At 48.1% G+C, this 21,726-nt stretch overlaps 7 protein-coding genes across 7 annotated transcripts; 6 read left to right on the top strand and 1 right to left on the bottom strand.

Moving 5' to 3' along the window:
* Positions 1-428: 428 nt before the first annotated feature.
* Positions 429-1,664, top strand: FSUBG_13742 (2-polyprenyl-6-methoxyphenol hydroxylase; the record flags this gene model as incomplete). The annotated part of the gene is made up of 1 exon (XM_036678666.1): positions 429-1,664. The coding sequence occupies one exon, from the start codon at positions 429-431 to the stop codon at positions 1,662-1,664; it is 1,236 nt and encodes a 411-aa protein (XP_036530799.1).
* Positions 1,665-2,029: 365 nt separating this feature from the next.
* Positions 2,030-3,739, top strand: FSUBG_13741 (uncharacterized protein; the record flags this gene model as incomplete). The annotated part of the gene is made up of 1 exon (XM_036678665.1): positions 2,030-3,739. One exon carries the CDS (start codon positions 2,030-2,032, stop codon positions 3,737-3,739), a length of 1,710 nt encoding a protein of 569 aa, XP_036530798.1.
* A 2,330-nt stretch (positions 3,740-6,069) lies between these two features.
* Positions 6,070-7,080, top strand: FSUBG_13740 (endoglucanase B; the record flags this gene model as incomplete). The annotated part of the gene is made up of 1 exon (XM_036678664.1): positions 6,070-7,080. One exon carries the CDS (start codon positions 6,070-6,072, stop codon positions 7,078-7,080), a length of 1,011 nt encoding a protein of 336 aa, XP_036530797.1.
* A 5,712-nt stretch (positions 7,081-12,792) lies between these two features.
* Positions 12,793-13,490, top strand: FSUBG_13739 (uncharacterized protein; the record flags this gene model as incomplete). The annotated part of the gene is made up of 2 exons (XM_036678662.1): positions 12,793-13,067; positions 13,127-13,490. The coding sequence occupies 2 exons, from the start codon at positions 12,793-12,795 to the stop codon at positions 13,488-13,490; spliced, it is 639 nt and encodes a 212-aa protein (XP_036530796.1).
* A 2,416-nt stretch (positions 13,491-15,906) lies between these two features.
* On the top strand, positions 15,907-16,693 carry FSUBG_13738 (uncharacterized protein; the record flags this gene model as incomplete). Its single annotated transcript, XM_036678661.1, has 3 exons — positions 15,907-16,185; positions 16,240-16,349; positions 16,402-16,693. 3 exons carry the CDS (start codon positions 15,907-15,909, stop codon positions 16,691-16,693), a joined length of 681 nt encoding a protein of 226 aa, XP_036530795.1.
* A 1,642-nt stretch (positions 16,694-18,335) lies between these two features.
* On the top strand, positions 18,336-19,604 carry FSUBG_13737 (RNA 3 terminal phosphate cyclase; the record flags this gene model as incomplete). The annotated part of the gene is made up of 2 exons (XM_036678660.1): positions 18,336-18,468; positions 18,520-19,604. 2 exons carry the CDS (start codon positions 18,336-18,338, stop codon positions 19,602-19,604), a joined length of 1,218 nt encoding a protein of 405 aa, XP_036530794.1.
* Positions 19,605-19,975: 371 nt separating this feature from the next.
* FSUBG_13736 (aromatic ring-opening dioxygenase subunit) lies at positions 19,976-21,129 on the bottom strand (the record flags this gene model as incomplete). The annotated part of the gene is made up of 4 exons (XM_036678659.1): positions 19,976-20,430; positions 20,482-20,642; positions 20,692-20,864; positions 20,917-21,129. The coding sequence occupies 4 exons, from the start codon at positions 21,127-21,129 to the stop codon at positions 19,976-19,978; spliced, it is 1,002 nt and encodes a 333-aa protein (XP_036530793.1).
* Between the last annotated feature and the right edge of the window lie 597 nt (positions 21,130-21,726).

Genomic DNA, 21,726 nt, shown 5'->3' with positions numbered 1-21,726 from the left:
TTAGGCTTATAACTATTATATAAAGTATAGATTAGTTATAATAAGTAATTTAGTATTAATTAAAAAAGCCTTATTTTCTTTAATCTAAGGTAGCGGTTAAGTTAACCTTTTCTAGCTAAGGAAATTACATAGTAGGTTCAATCTAACCAATTAGAGAGGGATATGCTGTTTACAGCTTAACACCAGACTAGTCCAGGATTAAATCCTTAAAGTCAATGACACCTACATTTCCTACTAGAATTCTAAAGAAGCAGCCATTTATAGACAGAGACCCTGATTATCTTGTCCACATTCAACGTTAGTTGCGAAGTTCCAGGGTCTTTTACGACGCATTCATTATCAGCGTGTTCACAGCGAATATCTTAGCGAGCATTCATGCACTGCGTTTCCACGTATAGCGGTAGCTATTAGACACAGCGTGTTTCTAAATGTCAAAATTTCGGATTCTTATCTCAGGCGGTGGCATCGCTGGTCCATCTGCCGCTTTCTGGCTCTCCCGTCTTGGCCATTCCTGCACCATTATAGAAAGGTTCCCCTCCTTACGCACTGGAGGTCAACAGATTGATATTCGGGGCCAAGGCATCGAGGCTGCGAAGCGCATGGGGATTTTGGAAGAGATCCGAAATAAAGCTGTTGATGAAGATGGCCTGCAATGGGTTGATTCGCAAGGGAGGCAGAAAGCTCTACTCGAAAGGAATGATTCGGGGAAAGGGAGACAGTCATTCACAAGTGAGTTTGAAGTCATGAGAGGAGATTTGTGCAAGATCATATACGAGGCGACGAAACAGAGAGCCCAATATCGCTTCGGAACATCGATTGAGAGCTTTGAGAATGTTGGCGATAAGGTTAAAGTCAGATTTTCGGATGGAGCTGATGAGAGCTACGATCTTGTCATTGCCGCGGACGGTCAAGGCTCGCGAGTCCGCCGAAAGCTATTCGCTGATGACCCTGAAGCTGTTCACGTGCGCGACCTCAATCTGAATGGATGTTACTATAACCTGCCACGCGAAGCAGACGATAAGAATCTTGCCACTGTATACAGCGCCCCAGGCCGCCGCGTGATCTCAACGCGTTGGCACTCGAAGGATAGAGGCCAAGCATATCTCATGACAATGTCCCACGTGGAAGAGCTGAAAGAGGTTATGAGTCAGGACGTCAATGCTCAGAAGAGGCTTTTTGCAGAGATCTTCAAGGATGCAGGATGGCAGGCTCCGAGACTCATCAAGGCCATGCATGAGACCGAAGACTTCTACGCACAGTCTATTGTGCAGATCAAGACCAAGACGTGGTCTAAAGGGAGAGTTGTTCTGCTGGGTGACGCAGGATATGCTCCATCTCCGCTGACGGGCGTGGGAACCACGCTCGCTTTGATAGGAGCCTGTGTCCTCAGCGGAGAAATCGCGAGACATGGCCATGATATCCCCAGAGCTCTGAAGGCGTATGAAGATACTCTGAGACCGTACGTTGAGAAGTCTCAAAAACTGCCCTCGTTCATCCCTGGTATTGCATATCCAAAGACGAACTTTGGGATCAAGCTGCAGTACTCCATTATTGGGCTTATCACCAAGCTTAAGATTGATAAGGCGATTCTTGCTGTATTGCCGGAGAATAAGGGGGCTTGGAGAATACCTGCTTATGAAGAGCTGGGGAGTTTTAAGGGATGAGCTATGGGTTGTGATCTGATCGCACAAAGGTACCAAGAATGCCAACCGAAAGTACTCTCAGTAGAAGGCTAACTTTAGGCAATTTTAGAGTAATAATGTCATAATTTAGATTAGTTTACTCAAACTGTGTCTAAATAAACGTTCATGCCTCAGAGCTATTTTGTGATCCAAAACTCTCTCATAGTGAGTCACTCATGTCTACAAGAAGTAAAAGTTAATATATACTATAAGTAGGGGATTCCGTACTCAACCCTCTGTACTCTGCGTCACTCCTCGAAACTCGCAAAAACACCACGTCTGCCAACAAAATGGGTACTGTGATGCACATAAGTCGCTTACTTCACCTTCCTTTTGAGTTGAGGGAAATGATCTGGGGCTTTTCAGCTTCAACCGGAGATTCAAACGGACTATTGAGATGCTGTCGGCAGACCAGAGACGAATTCTCTCATTACTGCCAGCTCCCTGATAACGTCGACGAACTTCACAAGCTCAAGATTTTAGTAGACTCGACGTATGGCCACGGAATTTGGCTCAAGTTTGATTACTACTGGAAGCAGAACGGTCACATTCGCCATGCTGTGAGCGCCATCCAAGATATGAACGATCCTATGGTTTTGCGTCTTGGCAAGATGAGAAATATCGATGACATCGTCGTGGTACTACGCGCCCCAAGACGAGGTTACTTTGTCGGGGCGTTTATGATGATGTTTGCTAAGATGGATGATGTCTACTTCTACATCCGCAACAGGTCAGTGTTTCGCAAAAGCAAGGGGTGGTCCCCAGACGCCAAAATCACCATTAGTTTTACCACTGAAGGTATACAATCCAGTCAGTCAACAAGAGAAGCAAAGAACTTCTGGGAGTGCCGAGCCACAAAGATACTCGAGGATCCATTAAGGAAGTATATAACAGACCGGGCACAGATGCCCTACTTCTATGAATACTTTCTTATCTTTTGGGCTAAATTGCCAAGTGTGCCCACGATTCTACACGATAAAGCGGTACGGAGTCATGGGCATCGAGGCTATCAGCTACCAGCTCGCAATACCATACCTGACTGTATACGAAAGGAATTCAAGGAGACACTTCTCAACTTACAGAAGAATATCGCGGCGTATGCGGCCAGGATGCTAGTTGAAGATATAAGCTGGAGACCAGGATGGTCTGATAATCTGGGGGCTCCGGACCAGCTGGCCTGGGAACATATCAACTACCACACAAAGAGTATCAGGGCCAGGTATCAATTTCTACTGGATAACTTGGTTGGCCCTGTCGGAGGCTGTATGGATATGTTGCGCTTGCATCGTTTCAAGACGATGTCTTCGTCACGAATGAATTTCTTTAGCCTCCATGAATGGGTTGCTGGAAGAGATAGTGGTGGACTTGCTGGAGCTTCTAGCAAGATCAATCGGCGTCTGAGAGCACTATTTGATCCTTACGCGACAGAGGAAGTTCTTCGCCTGCGACAAACATGCTCGCATCTTCGTGCGGTTCCTTGGGCCACAGCTTCTTCCAGAACCCCTCTTGAGTCTCGTTCTTCCTCCCACTGGTTAGAGCACTATCCCAATGGTATTCGGTACCACTGGAACGGCAGGAGTCTCGTCGAATGGAACTTTCGATGGGAAGCAAAGAAGCATCAGATACGCAAGAGAACATACTACAGAGAGGATCGTGTGGCGCGTTTGAGCCGATGGTGGGAATGTCTGGGGTGCTGTCAAGGTTCGTTACATTGTATGAGCGAGCTTGCATCCCCATGCGACCAAAAGCGCCTCAGAAATACGTATGCCTTCATTCAGGACTACGATTCCGATGACCCATATGACCAGCTGCAGTCAGAGGACACCAGGATCGGCCGACCAGTGATAATAAGTCGAGAGTGCATTCGTACATTAAAGCTCAAGAAGGGCATTTCTTGGGTTGGAGGTTGGTGCACCTATCGAAAGCTGGCCTCAGAGTACACAATTTGGAACACCAAGTCACGATCCAGGGAAACTACTGCGCAGAAGAGGGACTTCAAGTTTATATGCTGCGCATACTCAGTTGAAGCTTTGTGTAATGACCGAGTTGCTCCCTGAAAGGAATAGGCTACTGTCTAATACGGGTAGTCTCGAGGAACGTGTTCCCACAATGACAGTAATCGCCAGGATATATATAGTGATTTCAGCCATTCGTCGTTTCGCTTCTAGTCAATCTATAATTATGCACAATACAGATAGAAATATATGTGCTTGCAGTTGACCTTATCCTCGCAATCTGGACTTTGAGTTCTAGGGTTACACTCTAGGGGAGGAAAGAAAGCTTAGGACCTTTGATCCTAAGAGACAAAAGACTTAGGTGCTTTTAGCCTACGCTTAGGGTACTTCTTACCAAGTTTATCTTAGCACCCTTTTCTAAAGTCTGAAGTTTTCTTGCTCTCCGAGGACACTCTAATTTAGGGATGCTGGGATGTGTATCGGATTTTGAGTGGATATCCCCAACAGAGCCGACAGTTTGGTTCTCAAAAGGAGAGCGGCTCTACGGTTCGTCACTCCGAATTGCGTTTATCGAGACGGAGTTCTCGGGCCGTGGTACCTTGTTTCGCATAGCATTAACTTTGTGCATCACAACAGACAATACTACGGAGACTCTGTAGGGAACTATAAGACCTGCCATGTTATGTACCATGACTCGCATCGTTTTCCATCGCTTTCTCTTCTTACGAGTGATTCTGTATTAGTTAAAAGTAATAGTTACTATGCTTCTCTATAATATTTATCCATATCTCTGATATTATCTAGAATACTCTTCCAAGCCTTCTGTGGTTACAGTAGCAATGGCAGATGGCGTTACGCTCCCGATGTTGTATTGTCGATCTGTAGGGTAGCATTTTATTAGCGCCGCGCCTCAAACAGCTTGCGTTAGAGAGGTTACAAGGACTACGTTGCACAGGGGGATAAGCTCTGACAGGCCCTTGTCAGGTCGGTTCATCCTTTATTCAAGCTTAGTATTTACCTTCAAGCTTCGAGCCCTATGCTTAAACTTAATGCTGAGTATAGTTAATCCCAAGGTTAATCAGACTGTCATTTGTGACTATTCATAACCACGTATACCCATCGTAACCACAGACAATGATTTTGGCAACCCAATCGAAGTGATGCTCTTCAAATAGATCTGTTTCTTTGTTTCATATCGTTTTATCGTTTTGAATTGATTGTACGTTGTTTGTCTTGATCTGACAGACAAGAAACACCAAACTTGTCGAAACACTCTCGTTTGCATTTCTCGTCCGATGCCATCCTCGCATCGTACAAACATACACGACTCGTTTCAAGAGAATGCAACTCCCCGAGGAAAACTTATCATCTTTGGATAACCCCTTGAAACTAGACACCAAAATACCTCGGTCGCACATACGAAATTCTCCCCCAGTCGGAGATGGCAATTCTACAGTTTCAGGTGAAGAAGCGGATCTGCCAAGAGTGCAGGAGAGGAAGAGAATTGATATTCCCATCGTTTACCGGCGCCTACTTCTCGAAAAGAATAGACTCGCCGGTGTCTGGGCTGGGATATTTTAGACTTGAACGGTGGACGGGAACGGTGGCGTTGGCGGGATCGCTCCAATGGGGTGTGCTCCGATATTAAAGGTGCCGAGGGGCTAGGTTTCACCGTTAGACACTCATCCAATCATGGGAGCCTCCTATAGAGCCTCAAACCGAACTTGGCAGGGGTTTAGCGTAACGCCTTGGTTTTTTGACAGCAGGCCCCGGAGTCTAGCGTAGTGTACTCCGTAAGCCAGCCGCCCTGGCCCAGGCCCAAGGGTTTCAATTTCCGCTATGCGTTTGCTGCATATGAGCTTATTTTTCCGTCTATCAATGTCTATGTCGTTATGGGGTACGCACCATAGGCGAGACGCCTGAACTGCAAGGGACCCTTCTCCTGAGGGTAGATTTGTTCCCTGATCTAATCTAGATTCAACTGTCACTCGCTGGAGATGGTCCCAGCACACCATGTTTGAGCTCATGGCATGGCTTCTTGACGAGATGAAGCCAACTGAACTGAAGTGAGCTGATACATGTGGTGGGACTGACCGTAGTTTTCGCCTTGGAAAGGAATAGGAGGGGTCAGGATAGGAACAGGAACAGGAATAGTTGGATCCAGGGCCTAATCTAAAGCTCAAGGCGTCGGGATTTGATATATAAGTCGACATCCTTCGTCGTCCCAATACCTTCTTTTCTTTCTCTCCACACTCGTCGTAGCAAAATCAGTCTTTCTTCTTTCTATCTTCACTTTCTTTCAACTTGGCTGTGCCAAACCTTCATTCTTTCTAACAAACCACCGAAGCTCGAACTTTTTTACTTCCGCGATTTCCCGCTTCATCCAATCCTTTTTAACCAACATCAACTCAAACATATAACTATCTATCAAGATGCGTTTCTCCGCTTCCGCTGCTGCTCTGGCCATGGCCACCACCGTCTCGGCCCACGCTCAGGTCTACGGCCTCTGGGTCAACGGTGAGGACCAGGGTGATGGACGCAACGTCTACATCCGATCTCCCGCCAGCAACTCTCCCGTCAAGGACCTCACCAGCCCCAACCTCGTCTGCAACGTCAACGGTGGCAAGGCTGCTCCCAAGTTCGTCAAGGCTGCTTCCGGTGACGAGCTCACCTTCGAGTGGTACCACGATAACCGTGGAGATGATATCATCGATGGCAGCCACAAGGGTCCCATCATTACCTACATTGCTCCCTACACCGAGACCGACGGTACTGGTGCTATCTGGACCAAGATTGCTGAGGACGGTTACGATGGCAGTGAGTGGGCTGTTGACAAGCTCATCAAGGCTAAGGGCAAGTCCACCTTCACCCTTCCCTCTGCCCTGAAGGCTGGCAAGTACATTGTCCGCCAGGAGATCATTGCTCACCACGAGTCCGACGTTGCCTACGCCTCCAACCCCGCCCGTGGTGCTCAGTTCTACCCCTCTTGCGCTCAAGTTGAGGTCACTGGCTCCGGCACTGCTGTCCCTGATGAGAAGTTCGACTTCAACAAGGGCTACACCTCCACTGACAAGGGCATTGTCTTCAACCTCTACGGTTCTTACACCACCTACGACATCCCCGGCCCTGCCGTCTGGAAGGGCACCTCTTCCGGCTCTGGTTCCGACTCTGGCTCTACTCCCGAGACTCCTGCTGCCACCTCCGCCGCCGCTGAGGCTCCCGCCGCTACCTCCGCTGCTGCTGAGGCCCCTGTTGCTACCCAGCCCGCTGGTGGCAACGCCGGCTCCGAGACTCAGGCTCCCGCCCCTACTCCTACCTTCGCCACCGTTGTCCGACCTTCCGAGGGTGCCTCCGCTCCCACTTCTGCTCCCGTCACTCCTCCCAAGACCGGCTGCTCTTCTAAGCGCCGCCGTGCTCGCCGTGCTGCCCGCCGATCCCTGTAAAGAGTTCGAAAGAGTTCTGAGAAGCGGGGAGTGAGCAACATGCGACATGTCCGTGACGTGTCCATGTCCTTCTTTGCCAGTAAAAAAGGATTTGTTTCTCCCTAGTGGAGGGCGATGAAACTGCATCTTTGCAGATGGCTTTCTGTTTGTAAATAGATTGTGCGCTGGCTTTTCAGTTGCATATCTTGTATAAATTTTATTACGACGATTGATCTAACTTCTTGTCTCTCCCTACTACACTGTGATATGATACTTGTATGGTTCTTTGAATGTTACAAATATGTCAAGGTCATAACTAGTTGAGGCTTCATGGCTTCTATGCTTCAGACACACGCCTATAGAAACTGTAGAACTCGAAGCGAGTGTGTTGGTCAATTCAACATATGCATGGAAAAACTTGAATAAGCTTTGAACTTGGTTTTGGGGAGATATTGTGACGCTCAAAATTAAATGATGGTATCTACAGAGTAAAAGGCGAGAGAGTTGTCCTTGTGTCACGGCCGGGAAAAGTGGACCCTTTCGGGCTTCCTCCGTCTTTACTCCGTACTCATTAGGGCAACCGGTCTATCTTTTCTTTCATATCGCCTTCTACTGTTTGGTTCTGAGAGGCATGGGCTCATAACATTGAGTTTCTTGCGCAAACTTGATCGTCATAAGCGGATAAGACTAGGATTTATTCCTAAGGGAGCAAAGTCACTGAGTTTTCAATATGTCAGCACTGCTCATGCATCTCATATCACATCACATCAGTAACATTCACCAGCAGAGCAGCTGTAAGCTTGTCAGGCATAAACAGATTGATTCATCGGTCCAATTAGCTTCCACAACATGGCCCAATATGTAACATTTTCCTCCAGTATGATCTATCACTAAGTTCTTTACATATGAAAACTGGTCCCTGAAGATTCCACACCCTCTCGCGCTTGTGCAACATATCAGGAGCACGAATCGCGTCCGCATATAATCGATGACATGTGAGTTGTATAAAACGCAGCAACATCACAACTTCTTGATTGGATGTAATATGTGCAATGGAATCGACTGGTCGATATGGATACGTAGGCCGAGAAAAGTGAGGCTGACGAAGAGCTAGTCTCGCCTGGAAGTTCCGGCGCTCGAATCATTACTGCGGATACCCTCACTACTGTTCAGAAAGCTCTGACATATTCATTTGTGTTTTGTGAGATAGGCGGGTGGTTGGGTAAGGCTTGAATTGTCTGGTCCAGTCATTGGGACTTTGGGTCACAGTGAATGGGACGGTACACATGTAGCGGCCCAATGCATTCTTGAGCCCTACACATGTGACATTGATCCAGAACAAGCCGATAGCTTCTACTATCCAGATTATATAACTTGTACTTGTACTTGTACTTGTACGAGATCCTTCGCCAAGCACAAGCCAACTGATCAGCTCTTGGGTCGTTGCACGCCTAGCAATCATGTGTGACGAGTGAGTACCCAGATCACCAGGACCAGGTCACTATCGGTAATTAGACTACTACGATTCTGCCACTTAGTGCGTCTACCAATGCCAGGTTTGTTCAATTAGTGCTCCAACGCTTCGTGCGTTGACCTGGTAAGGCCACTGGCGCGGCTCTGCGTCTATACGACCAATCACCTTCAGGCCGGATCGACGACACCTCACATTTGCCAAGGTTGAAAAGACCATGGAAATGAATTCACTTGAATTTGGATGTTCCAATGATTGACAATATGCTTTTCTGATGATGTAGTGGTTGAAAGTTGAGGTAGATTTGTTGTCAGCGATAATGGCGTTATAAGCCAGAGGTAGCAACCCCCGATTTGAAGGAGTCGAGAACCCAGACCAAGCCTGCCAGATGAGGCATTAAGTAAACTCATTTGTGAAAATTGCCAATTTTCCTTTAGCTCATGAACTTGTGCTGGGCACAACGTATGGGGTCGGACTTTATGTCACTCAGGGATTTGCGTTGGAAGCCGGAACTTAATGTGAGCAGGCCAAATGCAGATACCTCAGAGAGGCATCAAAAGCGCCTGAAATTCCGAATTCCGAGAAAGCCCCTTGATAGCACCTTTAGTGATTTGGCACGAGAGAACATAATGATTGGTAGAAAGCTCGACAAACTGGTTGCCTAAGGGGTAGGTGTTTGTATAGAACCCTAGAAAACTCACACTCTGTGGACTCTGCTAATCCAGAGACTGGCGCAAACATCAATCGAAGGATCTCCGAAAGCCGATTATTGCGCTTAGCCTCCGGACACTGAGATCCGCGCATGTGAGTAGGATACTCTCGGTGAGCTGGGCCTTTTCGCAGTTGCTTACTGTCTTGTCGTGGGGAGTGCGCATGAAAGGGCAATGTACGTCATGTCGTGGTGAAAAAGGAGGCGATGCTGAGGAAAGCTGTGCAGCTTCACCAAACTATTAGCTAGGCCTTATTCAAGTCGATCCCAGGGCTGTGTGCCAGATACCAGAAGGCAGCGGCAGTAGACATGCAGCACTTTTGGTTCTGGCTGTTTCCTGTACAGCGACAAGCAAGACGCATATCTTTGGACCTTTTCAATGAACACGTTTCCATTGAGGCCGCTCAAAGTTCGGGAACTATACGTCGCCATGGATCCTTTCGGTCTGCGATTTAGGTAGAGCCGTAAGTGCGCATGGCAGGGAACAAACCATAGCAGTAGCGATGACTGGGTGCTGAGGATTGTCTACCTTGCAGCGTCTATGAGATTTGTCGATGATGCTGCTGGACAGGGCGGTTGAAAGCCGACAAGCCGGAGGTGTGACTAATATTCAGCATCATAGGGCAGTGCAATAATGATTCTCTCCTCTAATCTGAACAGTGCCACAAGAAATTCCACAGCCCTGAGGCGTAGTGTCCGCAGAGCCAGCCTCCAGGAGAACCAGGGGCGGTACTCACATGGCTGTGCCCAGCAATGATCTTGAGGTACGACTAGCAGTTGACACAGTTCACTGCTTTGGGCACGAATGTGGGTACCTAAGGTCTTTGAAAGGATCAAGTTGCTATTGAGCCGCATGCCATGGTAGAGTATAGAAGGAGCCAGGAGGATTTCATGCCGATGAAGGACGAAGTAGACAGCAATCAGTCCGAAAGCGTTTACTTGCAATCATATTTATGTCATGGATCCATCGAAAGCAACGCATCTTAGACGCAGTAGTCGGAAGAAAGTCTTGACAACTGCATTTCACAGCGGCTGGCCACGCACTGTACCCTCCAAGGGTGGTTATGCCACCACGCACGGCACTGAGACAATATGCCACAGTCAAGCGAAAGCTTCTCTTGGCAAGACTCGCATTGAGGTCATAGCCGCATCTACCGGGGATCGGACTAAAGAAGCCCAGGTGTGGGCTTGGTTGACGGATGCCGATCAGCCCTGGGAAGGGTTCAGTTTGCCGGACGTTTACAGTGCACAAGTCGTTCATAACCAGCCAAGGATTCCAATACAAAACGAAGAGGGAGAGAGTTCAATCCTCTCAGAGAGAACGGGGCCAAAATGACATAGGCAACAAAGCTCGGCCTGTGGCTTCAGGATGCAGCTTATTCAAGGAACAGGGGGAGGGAACACCATCAAAAAGGCATTCTGCAGAACCTCTGGTAAGTTCACAGCCCGATTTGTTCGACATAATTCTGACATGCTGCCATCATTAAAGTGGCCCTGATCTTTGCAGAGTCTCAATGCGAAAACCGGGAGCACAATGCCCTGTTGGCCATTACTTCAACTGTGAACTTCACCGAATAGGCTGGCTTGCTCTCTTTCAATGAGTTTCCTGTTCGAGGTATCTGAGGCACAGGATATCACGCCACGTCTTATCCCGGAAAACAACATAATTGGACATGCAACCGCACGATGCAGACGTTGGGATGCAAGGGATCCAAACATGGCTAACACTGCTGCAAACTAGCGAATTGTGGTGTCCATGATCAATAGTAGCCAAAGGCGCATGCGGCAGCGATTGTGACATGCGAGCCTAGTTTGCAGTAGTTTTTTTCTTTTGGGTGAAAGATGGGGGCACCGTGGATGTTGAGATTGTTCAGCTGGTTAAGCAAACTAGGCAAACCAACATCGATGCCACCTCGAGTTACAAGGATGGATGAGGGTCAGCGGGGTAACCATAATTTGAACAACATCAGGATTTTATCTTCTTCTTCGCCTAGTCATTAGCAACATGAATGAATACAATATGATTGTGTACTTATCTTTCATCTTGTATCCCTCCTTTCCATTGGTAAGGTGTTGCTGTGTTGATGAATCAACCTCGAACGTACAGCGGCTACGGAGGTGCTCATTGCGTTCAGCCTCATCGGGGCTTGCCAATCGCCGTGAATGTTACATTCACTAGCTCTGCTTCCCCGGAATCTCCCAGGTCTTTCGGGGTTGCCGAGATCTTCTGCGATAAGTTCCTTTTGTGGCCGCATGATGAGATGTCAGATTCATAGGTCCAGCAGTTGCAAGTGAAACAATTTGCCCTCTTCCCTGTGTATGGCTGGCTAAGAGGACAGTGAATCAGTAAGAGAGAATATGCTGCGCTCCCTTACGAATAATATCCCTTCCATATCATTCACACATGAATCCACGAAGGAGTGTCCGCAAGCAGGAAAGGATGGATCATGCTGCAGTTACTTTTGACCCCGTCCGCACAAGGTTATTGTTATCAGCCGCCGCCCATCTTCCAAGTCTTCCCTTCTGTGTAAAATTGTGGTTCTTTTCGCCCTTTCCCTTGCGCATTGCGCGACACTATGCAACAGAACCGAAAATTCGAATGTTCATCTGCGTTGAAGTTTGGGGTTCTGTCTGAGCCGAGTGGTTCTAATCAAGCCCTTTCCGATTAGTCGCCCCCGATACCATCCAGATCGCAACCTGACCAGAGTATTTCGACCCGTTTGTTACGTGCCCTGAACCCAATCAAACACAGCCAGTGGACGCGTATAACTAGTTGAACAACGGATCAATCTTGATAGGATGTCTGCTTGGTCATCCTTGCTCGCAGGAGTAGCCGCTGCCGCTGACATACTGCCTTTGTGCGTACCATGCGAACCTTCTCATCGTAGGCAATCGACGCTGATGATTTCGAACATGTTGTTATCCCAAGAATCCATCTAACAAATGCCCTTTGCCTCTGAAAGTAACATTCCGCCTGGGTATATGCCTCGTGATAGAAGGCCCAGTCAACAACAGCAAACCAGATGCCAAGGCGAGCAACTTGACTCCCATTCCCGGGTTGTCCATGTTTCTTTCATGCCACAACGGCCTCTCGTACGGCCCCAGGCTGATGTAAATCGACCATGTTCTGTAATACCCCTTTCATTCTCCTAGCACATGTTGTCGTGGCTGACCTTCGCAAACTGGCAGAATTTGCTAGGCGAATTCGCTGGCAAACTGTACTACGTCCAGCCTTCATCAAAGCAGCAATGTCTGACGAATATCGGGCTTGACAAGCAGTGATGCTGTGCAAAAGAAACCGGGTTCGTGAAATATTGCATCTCTGTAATCCGATCAACCTTGCCCAAGCTTGCTACAAGCCCTTTACCGCGGAACAGAGAGATGGTGCATTAATACCCCTTTCATGCCCGCCATGCGATGCTTTCCAGTTTAAAAGTTTCGTCACAAGAGTCTGTCGCCCACCAGATACACCCATCCCACCTCTTACTCTTAACTGTTCTCATATCTTCACGACCAGCTGGCTCTTGCCCCTGAGAATCCTTGTCGAACAACCATGACCTCTTCCGGAGATCGCTACGCCAGAGATGCGAGTGTGTCCCCGTCTAGGGGCGAGAATACAACCCCGAACCATGCAAGGCAAGCGCCGCAACCACAGCGCCAGACTACTGCACCCCAGGATGCCAGGCTGCACCAACACATGTCCCAAAACCAACACTCTGGAACAACCTACTATCCTCCTCAGGACCGATCGTATCAACAAACAGCCTCAAGTCAAGGCACACTGAGCTATACCTATGCTCCATCAAATCAGCCCGCCTACCAGGGAAGGTATGTGAGGGTGATATCATTGGAAAGACAACGACCACTAGCTAATCCATTCCGAATAGTCGTATTACCCAGGGATCCAACGATACTCCTGGTGGTCAATACCAAGTAAATTTGCCAGGGGTCCAGCACTCTATGGATGACCCTCGACAAAGAACAACCAACTTCGTGAACGGCCAGCAAGTTCGAATCGAATCGTCTCCTGACGAAGCCGAACAGAACGGTATCAGACGTGGTACCAACACTATCTCAAAATTTGACAGCCAGTTTACGAGGGCTGCCGGTACCAGCACTTCGGCCAGTGAGACTCAGAGGGATGAGCGATATCCTCAACACACTCGTCAAAGTTATCCTGGCTATTCTGGCTATCCCAGAACCATCGACTATCGCGACCAAAATGACAGCTCTTCACAAGCACAGCGGTGAAAGAGAGGTCGAAATTAACAGAGTGCAAAGTCTGGCGTTAGCATGATGCCTGATGGCACTTGGACACGTTATCCTGTGCCTCGACCTGGCATGCCCTTTGTTTCATACAAATCGCTATTTCTGTCGTTTCTCGAAGGAACACCCGTTGCTATATGATTTTGGTGTTTTGGCTGGTTGGTGCGCCTTGTGTATGAATAGCTTTCAGTATCAGATTGTTTTTCGAGTTCAGGGGGGTCCAATCTATTGTGTAGAAGTCTTATATTCTCAAGACTACTATTTATCAATTAGTTAATGCAATTGATCTGGATTACCAAGGCTATCGCGGGACTAATCAGTCGGATGTTGGCTGGTTAGTCTCCAATAGGGTGAATCGCCAGGGAATTTTGGTGTAATAAGCCACAACCGTGTATTCCCCCACGGAGGGTCGTGTCTTCCATCCACCATCCAACTTTGTTGGCTGCATGAAAAAAAACAATAGCGCGATGCACCCGAAAATAGTGCATACACTGCATGCAAGTTCGCAGCTTCACACCCAAGGTCTGTCCACTTGACAGAGAGTGATTCCTCCATTGCATATCACGCTCTTTGCCAGTGGACAGGCTAGTGAATCAGCCAAGCCAACTGCGAGTCATTTAAAGGCATTTCGCTGCGCATGTCTCAATATGTACGTGATGAAGAAGAGACATGCATTGATCGTGATGACCGTTGATTAAAGAGTAGCTTGTGGGATGCGGCACCCGTCACTGGCTCTGATCTGAAGCCTGGCCATCTTGGCCAACTTAGTCTTGTGCATACGCTCATCGTATAGTCTAGTATGTTGGACGTGACCCCTGTAGATTGGAGATCCTTGGCGGAGTCAAGCAGCTCACTGTCGTCTTCGATAACGCAAAACCCTTTTGAGTAGACGTTCAAGCCCCCAACTGCACTCAGACAGCGGTAGCTTTATCGCATGAATACTTTGAAAGCCTGCAAAGCTCTGTACGTCAATGGGAACTTGCGACAAACGCTACCGTCTGCTGAGACCTCCACTGGCACCAAAACATGTGCTCTGACAGGGTGCCAGCCACCAACATCCACAGCTGGAAATCAGGCTGAGGGATGTTTGGTGACAATCAACCCCCAATACATAAAATATGGAGGGTCTGTCTCACACACTAGAGAATCTCGGTGCTGGGAATGAAGGTTCCGAGCTGAAACTGTATTCCTGAGGGCCAATGCATGCAGATCAGGGAGTGGCTTAAGGGGAGAAGATGTTAAGTAGTCCCATATGTCCACTGTCGAGGTTTATTCCTCAAACTCTTGTTTCTGGCCACAGAATGCGAGTCTTTTGCAGCTCCGCACTGGTCAGTCTTGCTTGTCGAGTGGTGGCAGATTCAGGTCGGTACCATGGCACTGGCGAATGTCATGTCCAGGTCAGTAGGTGTGGCTTCAGCCTTCTGTTCTGTTTCGCATCCGTTTCGTTTCGGTTTGTTTCGTTCAACCTTTGTTTCGTTCAACCTTTGTTTCGTTTAATCCCCACAGACGGCCTGGAATGCTCTTATGAGTGAGGACATGGTGTGTGCCTCGCCCATGAGCATCTTCCACTTATGAGACCTCGTTTAATAACTCTCCAATCGATTGATGGCCCCCCAGGCAAGGCAGCCTGGGCTCCTATGTCATCGTACTAAGGACTCGAGGGTGCCATCTGGTTGGATGCCACCTAAGGACTCGCTAACCTCGACACACGACGAATCTGTCACTCGAAGTCGACCAACGAACATGCTCCCTTTTCTTTTTCTTCATGTCGATTGCTTCTTTCGTTGATCCACTACTTTCGGGTGTCCTCCAACAAAATTCGAAGACTGCCGGGATGATCGGTGCTGCCACTGCCTTATGCCAGTACATGTACAGTAGCATGTACCCCTGTCGTGAGCTTACTAGTTAGCTGGACGAGTGACTCTTTTGCCAACACGTCTTTCAAACCTCATCCATCGATATCGGCACCATCATCAACTTTGGCGACATATCTTATTGCTGATCGTTCTGCAGCGTCTCGTCTCATCGGCCTGTCACTTCTTCGGTTCCATTAAACAGCTAGGCGTGTCTGCGGAGGCACGCAAAAACACCGTGATCTTGTGCGGGGCCCTGTGTATTATCACATCTGGGACCAGCCCTTTCTAGCCTTCTCTGTCAAGGGCAGCATTGCTCTGTTGATAGAAACAGAGTAACCGGCGACTCATCCCATACTATTTTCCAGCAACCGAAAGAATCTCGCCCATAGCTCCCTAGTCGATACTCCTCAACCCCATCCCCCGGAAGTTCCGTCTTGGTGACATCTTTCAACCTCTGGTACAGCTGCCAGCACTGGAGGCAAGAAGGATATTGGTAGCTTGGGGGCTTCACTGGATTTATTCAGGGTGCTTTGATGCGTCCCACCATGGATCCTCATTCTGAGCTTCGCGGGCCCATGGCTCCAGTGTGCAGTACCTGCTCACAAGCATGTGAGAGAAAGAATGGTCGTTGGGTATGCGTCAACTGTGACCTTGCCTACAAGTATGATGACGGAGATCTCGAAACAGTGTCCCATGACAGTCCCACTACCTATGGTAACGGGGTAGTCTCTCGACCTCTTTCGGAAGCACAAGGGCCAGGCCGTCAATCTCCCTCTCCCTGTTTCCCTAAGACGGCAGACAAATATGAGAACCATAAAGCCAGGGTAAGTTATGGGTTACTGTATCTCCCTTCAACAAAGAGCATATTAACAGTGCAGACTCTCCCAGATGTTGTCGAACAGGACGGCCCGTCGTGTCATGGTCAAACCAGGGATGGCTCTGTGCCCACACTCTCACAAGTCCATGCCTTCCAGGGAAGCTGTGACAGGTTTGTCAATTTTGCTTCCACCCGGACAGTGATACGTCTAATGTCTAAGTAGCGTTGACCACGGATGGCGGGTTGTCGATAATGGCCAAAGCCAGGAGAGAGTTGATCCAAACGAGTCCTGTGAACCGATGGACCTCGATACCGATGATGAGGAACCTAATGACGAGGCATTTTACTCCTGGATCGATGAAACAACTGGACCAGGAATGAACGGTAGACAAAGAGACATTAGCTATGTCTTGGATCGAGTCGCCTTTCTTGGTCTGGACCGAGACACTTCTTCGGTCGCACTCGAAGACGACAAGATGCTCGAGATTTCCGATGACACAGATATGGAGGAGTGAAGCATGTCCTTCTGGCTTCCAGCCTCTGGGGAAATAAGGGATAGGGGCTGGGAGTGAACATGGCGCTAGAGACTTCCGGAAGGCACACCGAGTGCGCTCGCTCTCTCTTCTGTCGTGCTTGCCAAGGTAGGCAGCAGTCTTTCCAGTTTCTATACGTAAACTTCGATCGAAGGGCAGGCACCCCCCGCTGCTGGCAGTTGAGGTACGATTTGAAGAATCAGGAAAGAACCATTTCAGGTGGCTCAGACAGGCGTGGTGCTTCGGGTTGCATGATAGATGAAAGATGAAGGATGAAAAGGAGTGCAAGGAAGACACTGAACGTCTCCAATGCTTATGATGGATGATAATGACTAGGATAGGGCTAGTGGATGCGTTATTTGCTTTAGCTAGGAGTTGTCTTGGCTTGGGATGGCTTTCTCCTAGACTGTTTGAGAGCCTGGTAGTTTCTTTGTTTCGCTTGTGTTGGTCGTCTATTTGAAACGCGAGGAGCTGCAATGATATGTTACTTTCTCTCAGCGTCCTTGTTCAACTGTATTTGACTCTGGTCCCTACATCGAATGCTCGTCATGCCTACGCAACCAATTCGTAAATGATTCAGGCTGTGTCAACTTGTTTTCCGCGACCATTCTCCATCCCTTTCATTGGGTATCATGATCATCATCCAATTGGCGATGGCAATTGGTCAACGTCGCAATAAGCCGCCACACCGGCTACGCTTGGTAAAAGTCAGGCGTGGCAAAGAACGTATCATCTCCAATAGTTGAGAAAAGAACAGAGATCATCGCTGTGGCTGAGCCAGGGCCGTGGGGTGTATTTTATGTTGTGTGAGTAGCATCTTGCAGTCTCCTATGCTTAAACGCTTGAGTAGCACAAGCTAAAACGGCGTAAAGAAAGGTTCATTGGAAAGGGAAGGGCGCGGAAAGAAACTCGAAAATGAAGAAATGGGATAAATAGGGGAAACGATAAACGAGATCAAATGGCGCACTTGGTGAAGCCACTCGAAAGTCCGTGTTTCCGGACCGGCGGCCCCACTCCGCCGAGACCATCAGCTGCCTCCGGCAATTTGCATTCTTTCGGGTACCCGCACATGTTTGCCTGTTGCAAACAGCTACCCTGGGAATTACCAAGCCGGGCGCTTGGCTCTTCAAATATATAACCGTCTCAAAATCCTCTCACTGGACAAGAGGAAACACCGGAACTCGTGTCAGACCGTCTCGGAGACGCCGGGGATTCAGCTTGGTCTATTCATGACTGCAGATGGCCTGTTGCCAGTCATTCTTACAGCTGTGCACTCTCGAGGTTGACCTTCAAGGGTCCGCTTGGGTTGTTGAGGATTTATAACCTTTTCTGTCTCTGAACCGTCTGCTAGAACTTCCTTGCCTGCCTATCAATCCACGAAGATATTAGCTTCATCGGCAATGAGTCACATTAGTGAGTCGCAGCTGCATGGTGAAGGACTTTCAATACCATATATAGACAATCGCCCGATGCTACTTCACTGTTGTTCACGCTGTTTTCATGGTGGTACATCATTGAGAATTTAAATCTTCTGTCTGATCTGACCTTCCATAACGAGATTCCGGCCTATCAAGTTCAACTTGCCACACAAGCCCACCCACCAGGTATCAACAGAGGCGACAAAATGAAGCCTGTGGAACTAGACGGAAGAACAGGAGAGGGCGGTGGACAGGTTGTAAGAGTCGCGATAGCGATAGCTGCCTTGACGGGACAGCCTGTCACTATCAACAACGTCAGAGGAAATCGAGAACGTGGAGGTGAGCGATGCCTAAACGCGTACTGCAACGCCACCAGCTGATATCCCCCAGGTCTCAAGAGCCAACACGTCACAAGTATTCAGTTCCTCGCGGAGATAACTGATGCAGATGTGGAGGGCCTAAGTGTAGGTTCCAAGACCATAACCTTCGCTCCACGACGAGGACCTACAGAACTGTATCAACGCAATATCAAGATATCTGCAGAGTCAGGTTCTGCCAGTAGTCTTCTTATTTTGCAAGCTGTTCTCCCTTTTCTGATCTTTGCCGGCAATCATTCCGAGGAATCAGTCGAACTCTCAATATCTGGTGGATCCAATGTGTCATTTTCACTCAGTTTTGAATATCTGGACCAAGTTCTCCTACCAACATTAGAGGAACGATTTGGAATTCATGTTGAAAGGGCGTTAGAAAGACGTGGATGGAGCCTCGGTCCGCAGTCGAGAGGTCAGATACGTCTCAAGTTTCATCCATTGAAGATTGGTCAAACTCTGCGATACAAACCCCCAGAGCAACGCAATTGCGCTGAGTCCTATGAGATCGAGTCTATTGATGTCAGCATGGTGGTACCTGGCAGCACGCACGAGAGACTCCAGGCATCACTGACAAGGGGCCTGGGGGACCTCTTTTCTGGGGCAGACGTTCATTTCAAGCATGTTGAAGACACGAACCTAGATTCACGGTGGTACATACTGCTTGTCGCCCATTCCACATCTGGGATTAGATGGGGACATGACTGGCTTGGATCAATACCGAAAAAGACAAAGAACAGGGACATGTTCGCCGATCAGGTATCAAGAAAACTGTGCCAGGGTTTGCACGATGAGGTAGCTATTGGTGGCCGTGTGGACGTTCATCTTCAAGATCAAGTGGTCATTTTCCAAGCTCTCTGTGAGGGATACTCTTCGTTCCCTCGAGGAGATGCCCCAGCTGAATCTCCACCTGACACACAAATAGATGCCATGGGAAACCTGGATGTTGGTACTGGCAGAATGAGAAAGGAAAAGACGCATGAGCCCTTCGGATATGGCTCTCTTCATACGCAAACAGCCAGGTGGGTTGCTAGCGAGATGTTGCCGAGCGTCGAGTTCTACAACAAAGGCAACCTGGTGAAAGGGGCGGGTATATCAATGAAATAGGCTCTCTTGAGAGCTTGATGTTGCATACTTATGACTCAATGGTAGTTCGTTGCAAACGAGTATGAATGTGGTTAGATAAGGCCAAAACACCAATGAAAGCATGCATTTTGTTGAGCGGTGTGGGTTGGGACTGCGACGTGGCTGCCTGAGGATGGCCTCATAGAGGCGCAAAAGTTTTAACTGGATGATAATTACGCTGTATAACACGATCGTTTTCGTTGGGTATAAGTTGGTCATCTCTTGCCAGCCTCAACTTTGTCGGGTTGTGGCTGATGCCACCGTAATGTGTCTGATCCCAGTGTTGGTGTAGCAGGCCTCGATATTCATGGCCGTTGCACCTTGGCTACACACTACCCTCAAAATAATGCTCATCAGGATGAGGGAACATCACCGAACCGAAATTGCGACCATCCGAAGCTGCCTTCATGTAGAGTCCATATCTGTTTTCCCCAGTCCTCACTGGCGGCGCCTGCAACGATGAAAACTGGCATAAGATGATCCATGAAAGGGTGTGCTTGTTTCGCATCTCCCCGCTTACATATCGCCGCCATCTTTTCCTCTCTGGTAGCTGGGTCGGCCTCCACAGCCTCCTTGAGAGCGTTATCGAAGCTCACAACATATGGCAGTGGCTCTGTGGTACCCTCGAACATGTGGTGCATGTCACGTAAGTTGTGGACTGACATCCCAGCTCCGATGACGACTATTCCCTCCTCCCGAAGCGCAGATACAGCACGTCCGAGAGCATAGTGAGCATGAGGATCTTCGTTTTTGAAGAGCGAGACTTGAACAAGTGGTACGTTGAGTGGATTCGTTTCTGGGTTGAAAGCTACAACTTATTAGCTTCACATATGGATATTCAATGATTAGAAAAACGCACCAACATGAAAGCCAGAAAATACGCCATGATCAAGACCTCGCTCCATTCCGTAGGATTGGATACCAGCCTCTGAAAGCATGACCATAATCTTGCTCGCAAGCTCGGGGCTACCCTTGTTCGGATATTGAGCTTTGTAAAAATGGTCGGGGAACCCGTAGAAACTGAGGTTGTTAACATAAACTTTGTGAAGCATGGAGTGATGTGACGCACTCATAAATGAGAGGAGTGTCTACAGCATTGTTAACATGAATAGCGCGCTCCTCTCCCATCCAATGTGCTGAGAAGACCACCACGGCCTTCGGCTTCACTTTCTGCGTTATTTCCTTTCCAATTTGTTGAAGGACAGGATACACGGGGTGCTTTGTGTTATATTGCACATCAGGCTTGAAGTGTGTCAGTAGCTATCCACTTGAGCTTGAACATAACTAGACTCACACCACCATGACTGAAGAAGTATACAGGCGCCTTTGTTGCTGTATTCGTCTTGATTGGAAATGTCACATCCTTCTGTGAGTTATACCAATCAAAGCCTGCCCTCTGTAGAGTCGATGAGAAGGCTTTGAGTGGTGAGGCACCAAACAGGGCAATCATGGCTACAGCAATAGAGAAGAAGCCAATCAGTGATCGGAAAGATAGGAGTTGGGTCATATTGAACAGCGATGGATTTGGGTAGCAACTCTTGAGTTACTGGTCAATCCACGGTTACTTAGAATAGATGTCTTCCTTTTACATGTACTGTAAGTGTATATCCGAATATCCAGCTCGGGAGACGCCGGCCCTGGCAAATCCATCAGTGGATCTAGCTCAGCTGAAGTGGGATGGATGTGATGCTGAATCAGCTCATCACGGGAATCTTGTTTACGTAGCCCGGTAACCGACTGTGGAGGGATATGAGACATGGTTGCGATTTTATGCTACGATACTCGAGCTATAATTTGATTTATGAAGGTACCCGTTGGCTCGAGCCGGGGGGGGGGGCCAACTAAGCAAGCTTAGTTGGGCACAAAACCGTAAGACAGGCACAAAACCATAAGACAGCTGATCCCACCTAAATTTAAGTATAAAAGTTACGTATAGCTAAAAAAAAAAAAACAGATATATCCTTAAATAACTATATAACTAGCTTAGTTAGAAAGCTATATAAATTTTTATAAAATCCCTTAAAAAAAGACCTATTTAAAAATACTTTTTTTATTACTATAGTATTTTTTTAGAATTAAATATCTTAAATTTTAATATTTTCCT

This window comes from Fusarium subglutinans (assembly GCF_013396075.1).
Source record: "Fusarium subglutinans strain NRRL 66333 chromosome Unknown NRRL66333_c0000389, whole genome shotgun sequence".
Classification (NCBI taxonomy): domain Eukaryota; kingdom Fungi; phylum Ascomycota; class Sordariomycetes; order Hypocreales; family Nectriaceae; genus Fusarium; species Fusarium subglutinans.
Note: the sequence above shows the minus strand (reverse complement) of the source record. Positions and strands in the feature narration are given on the sequence as shown.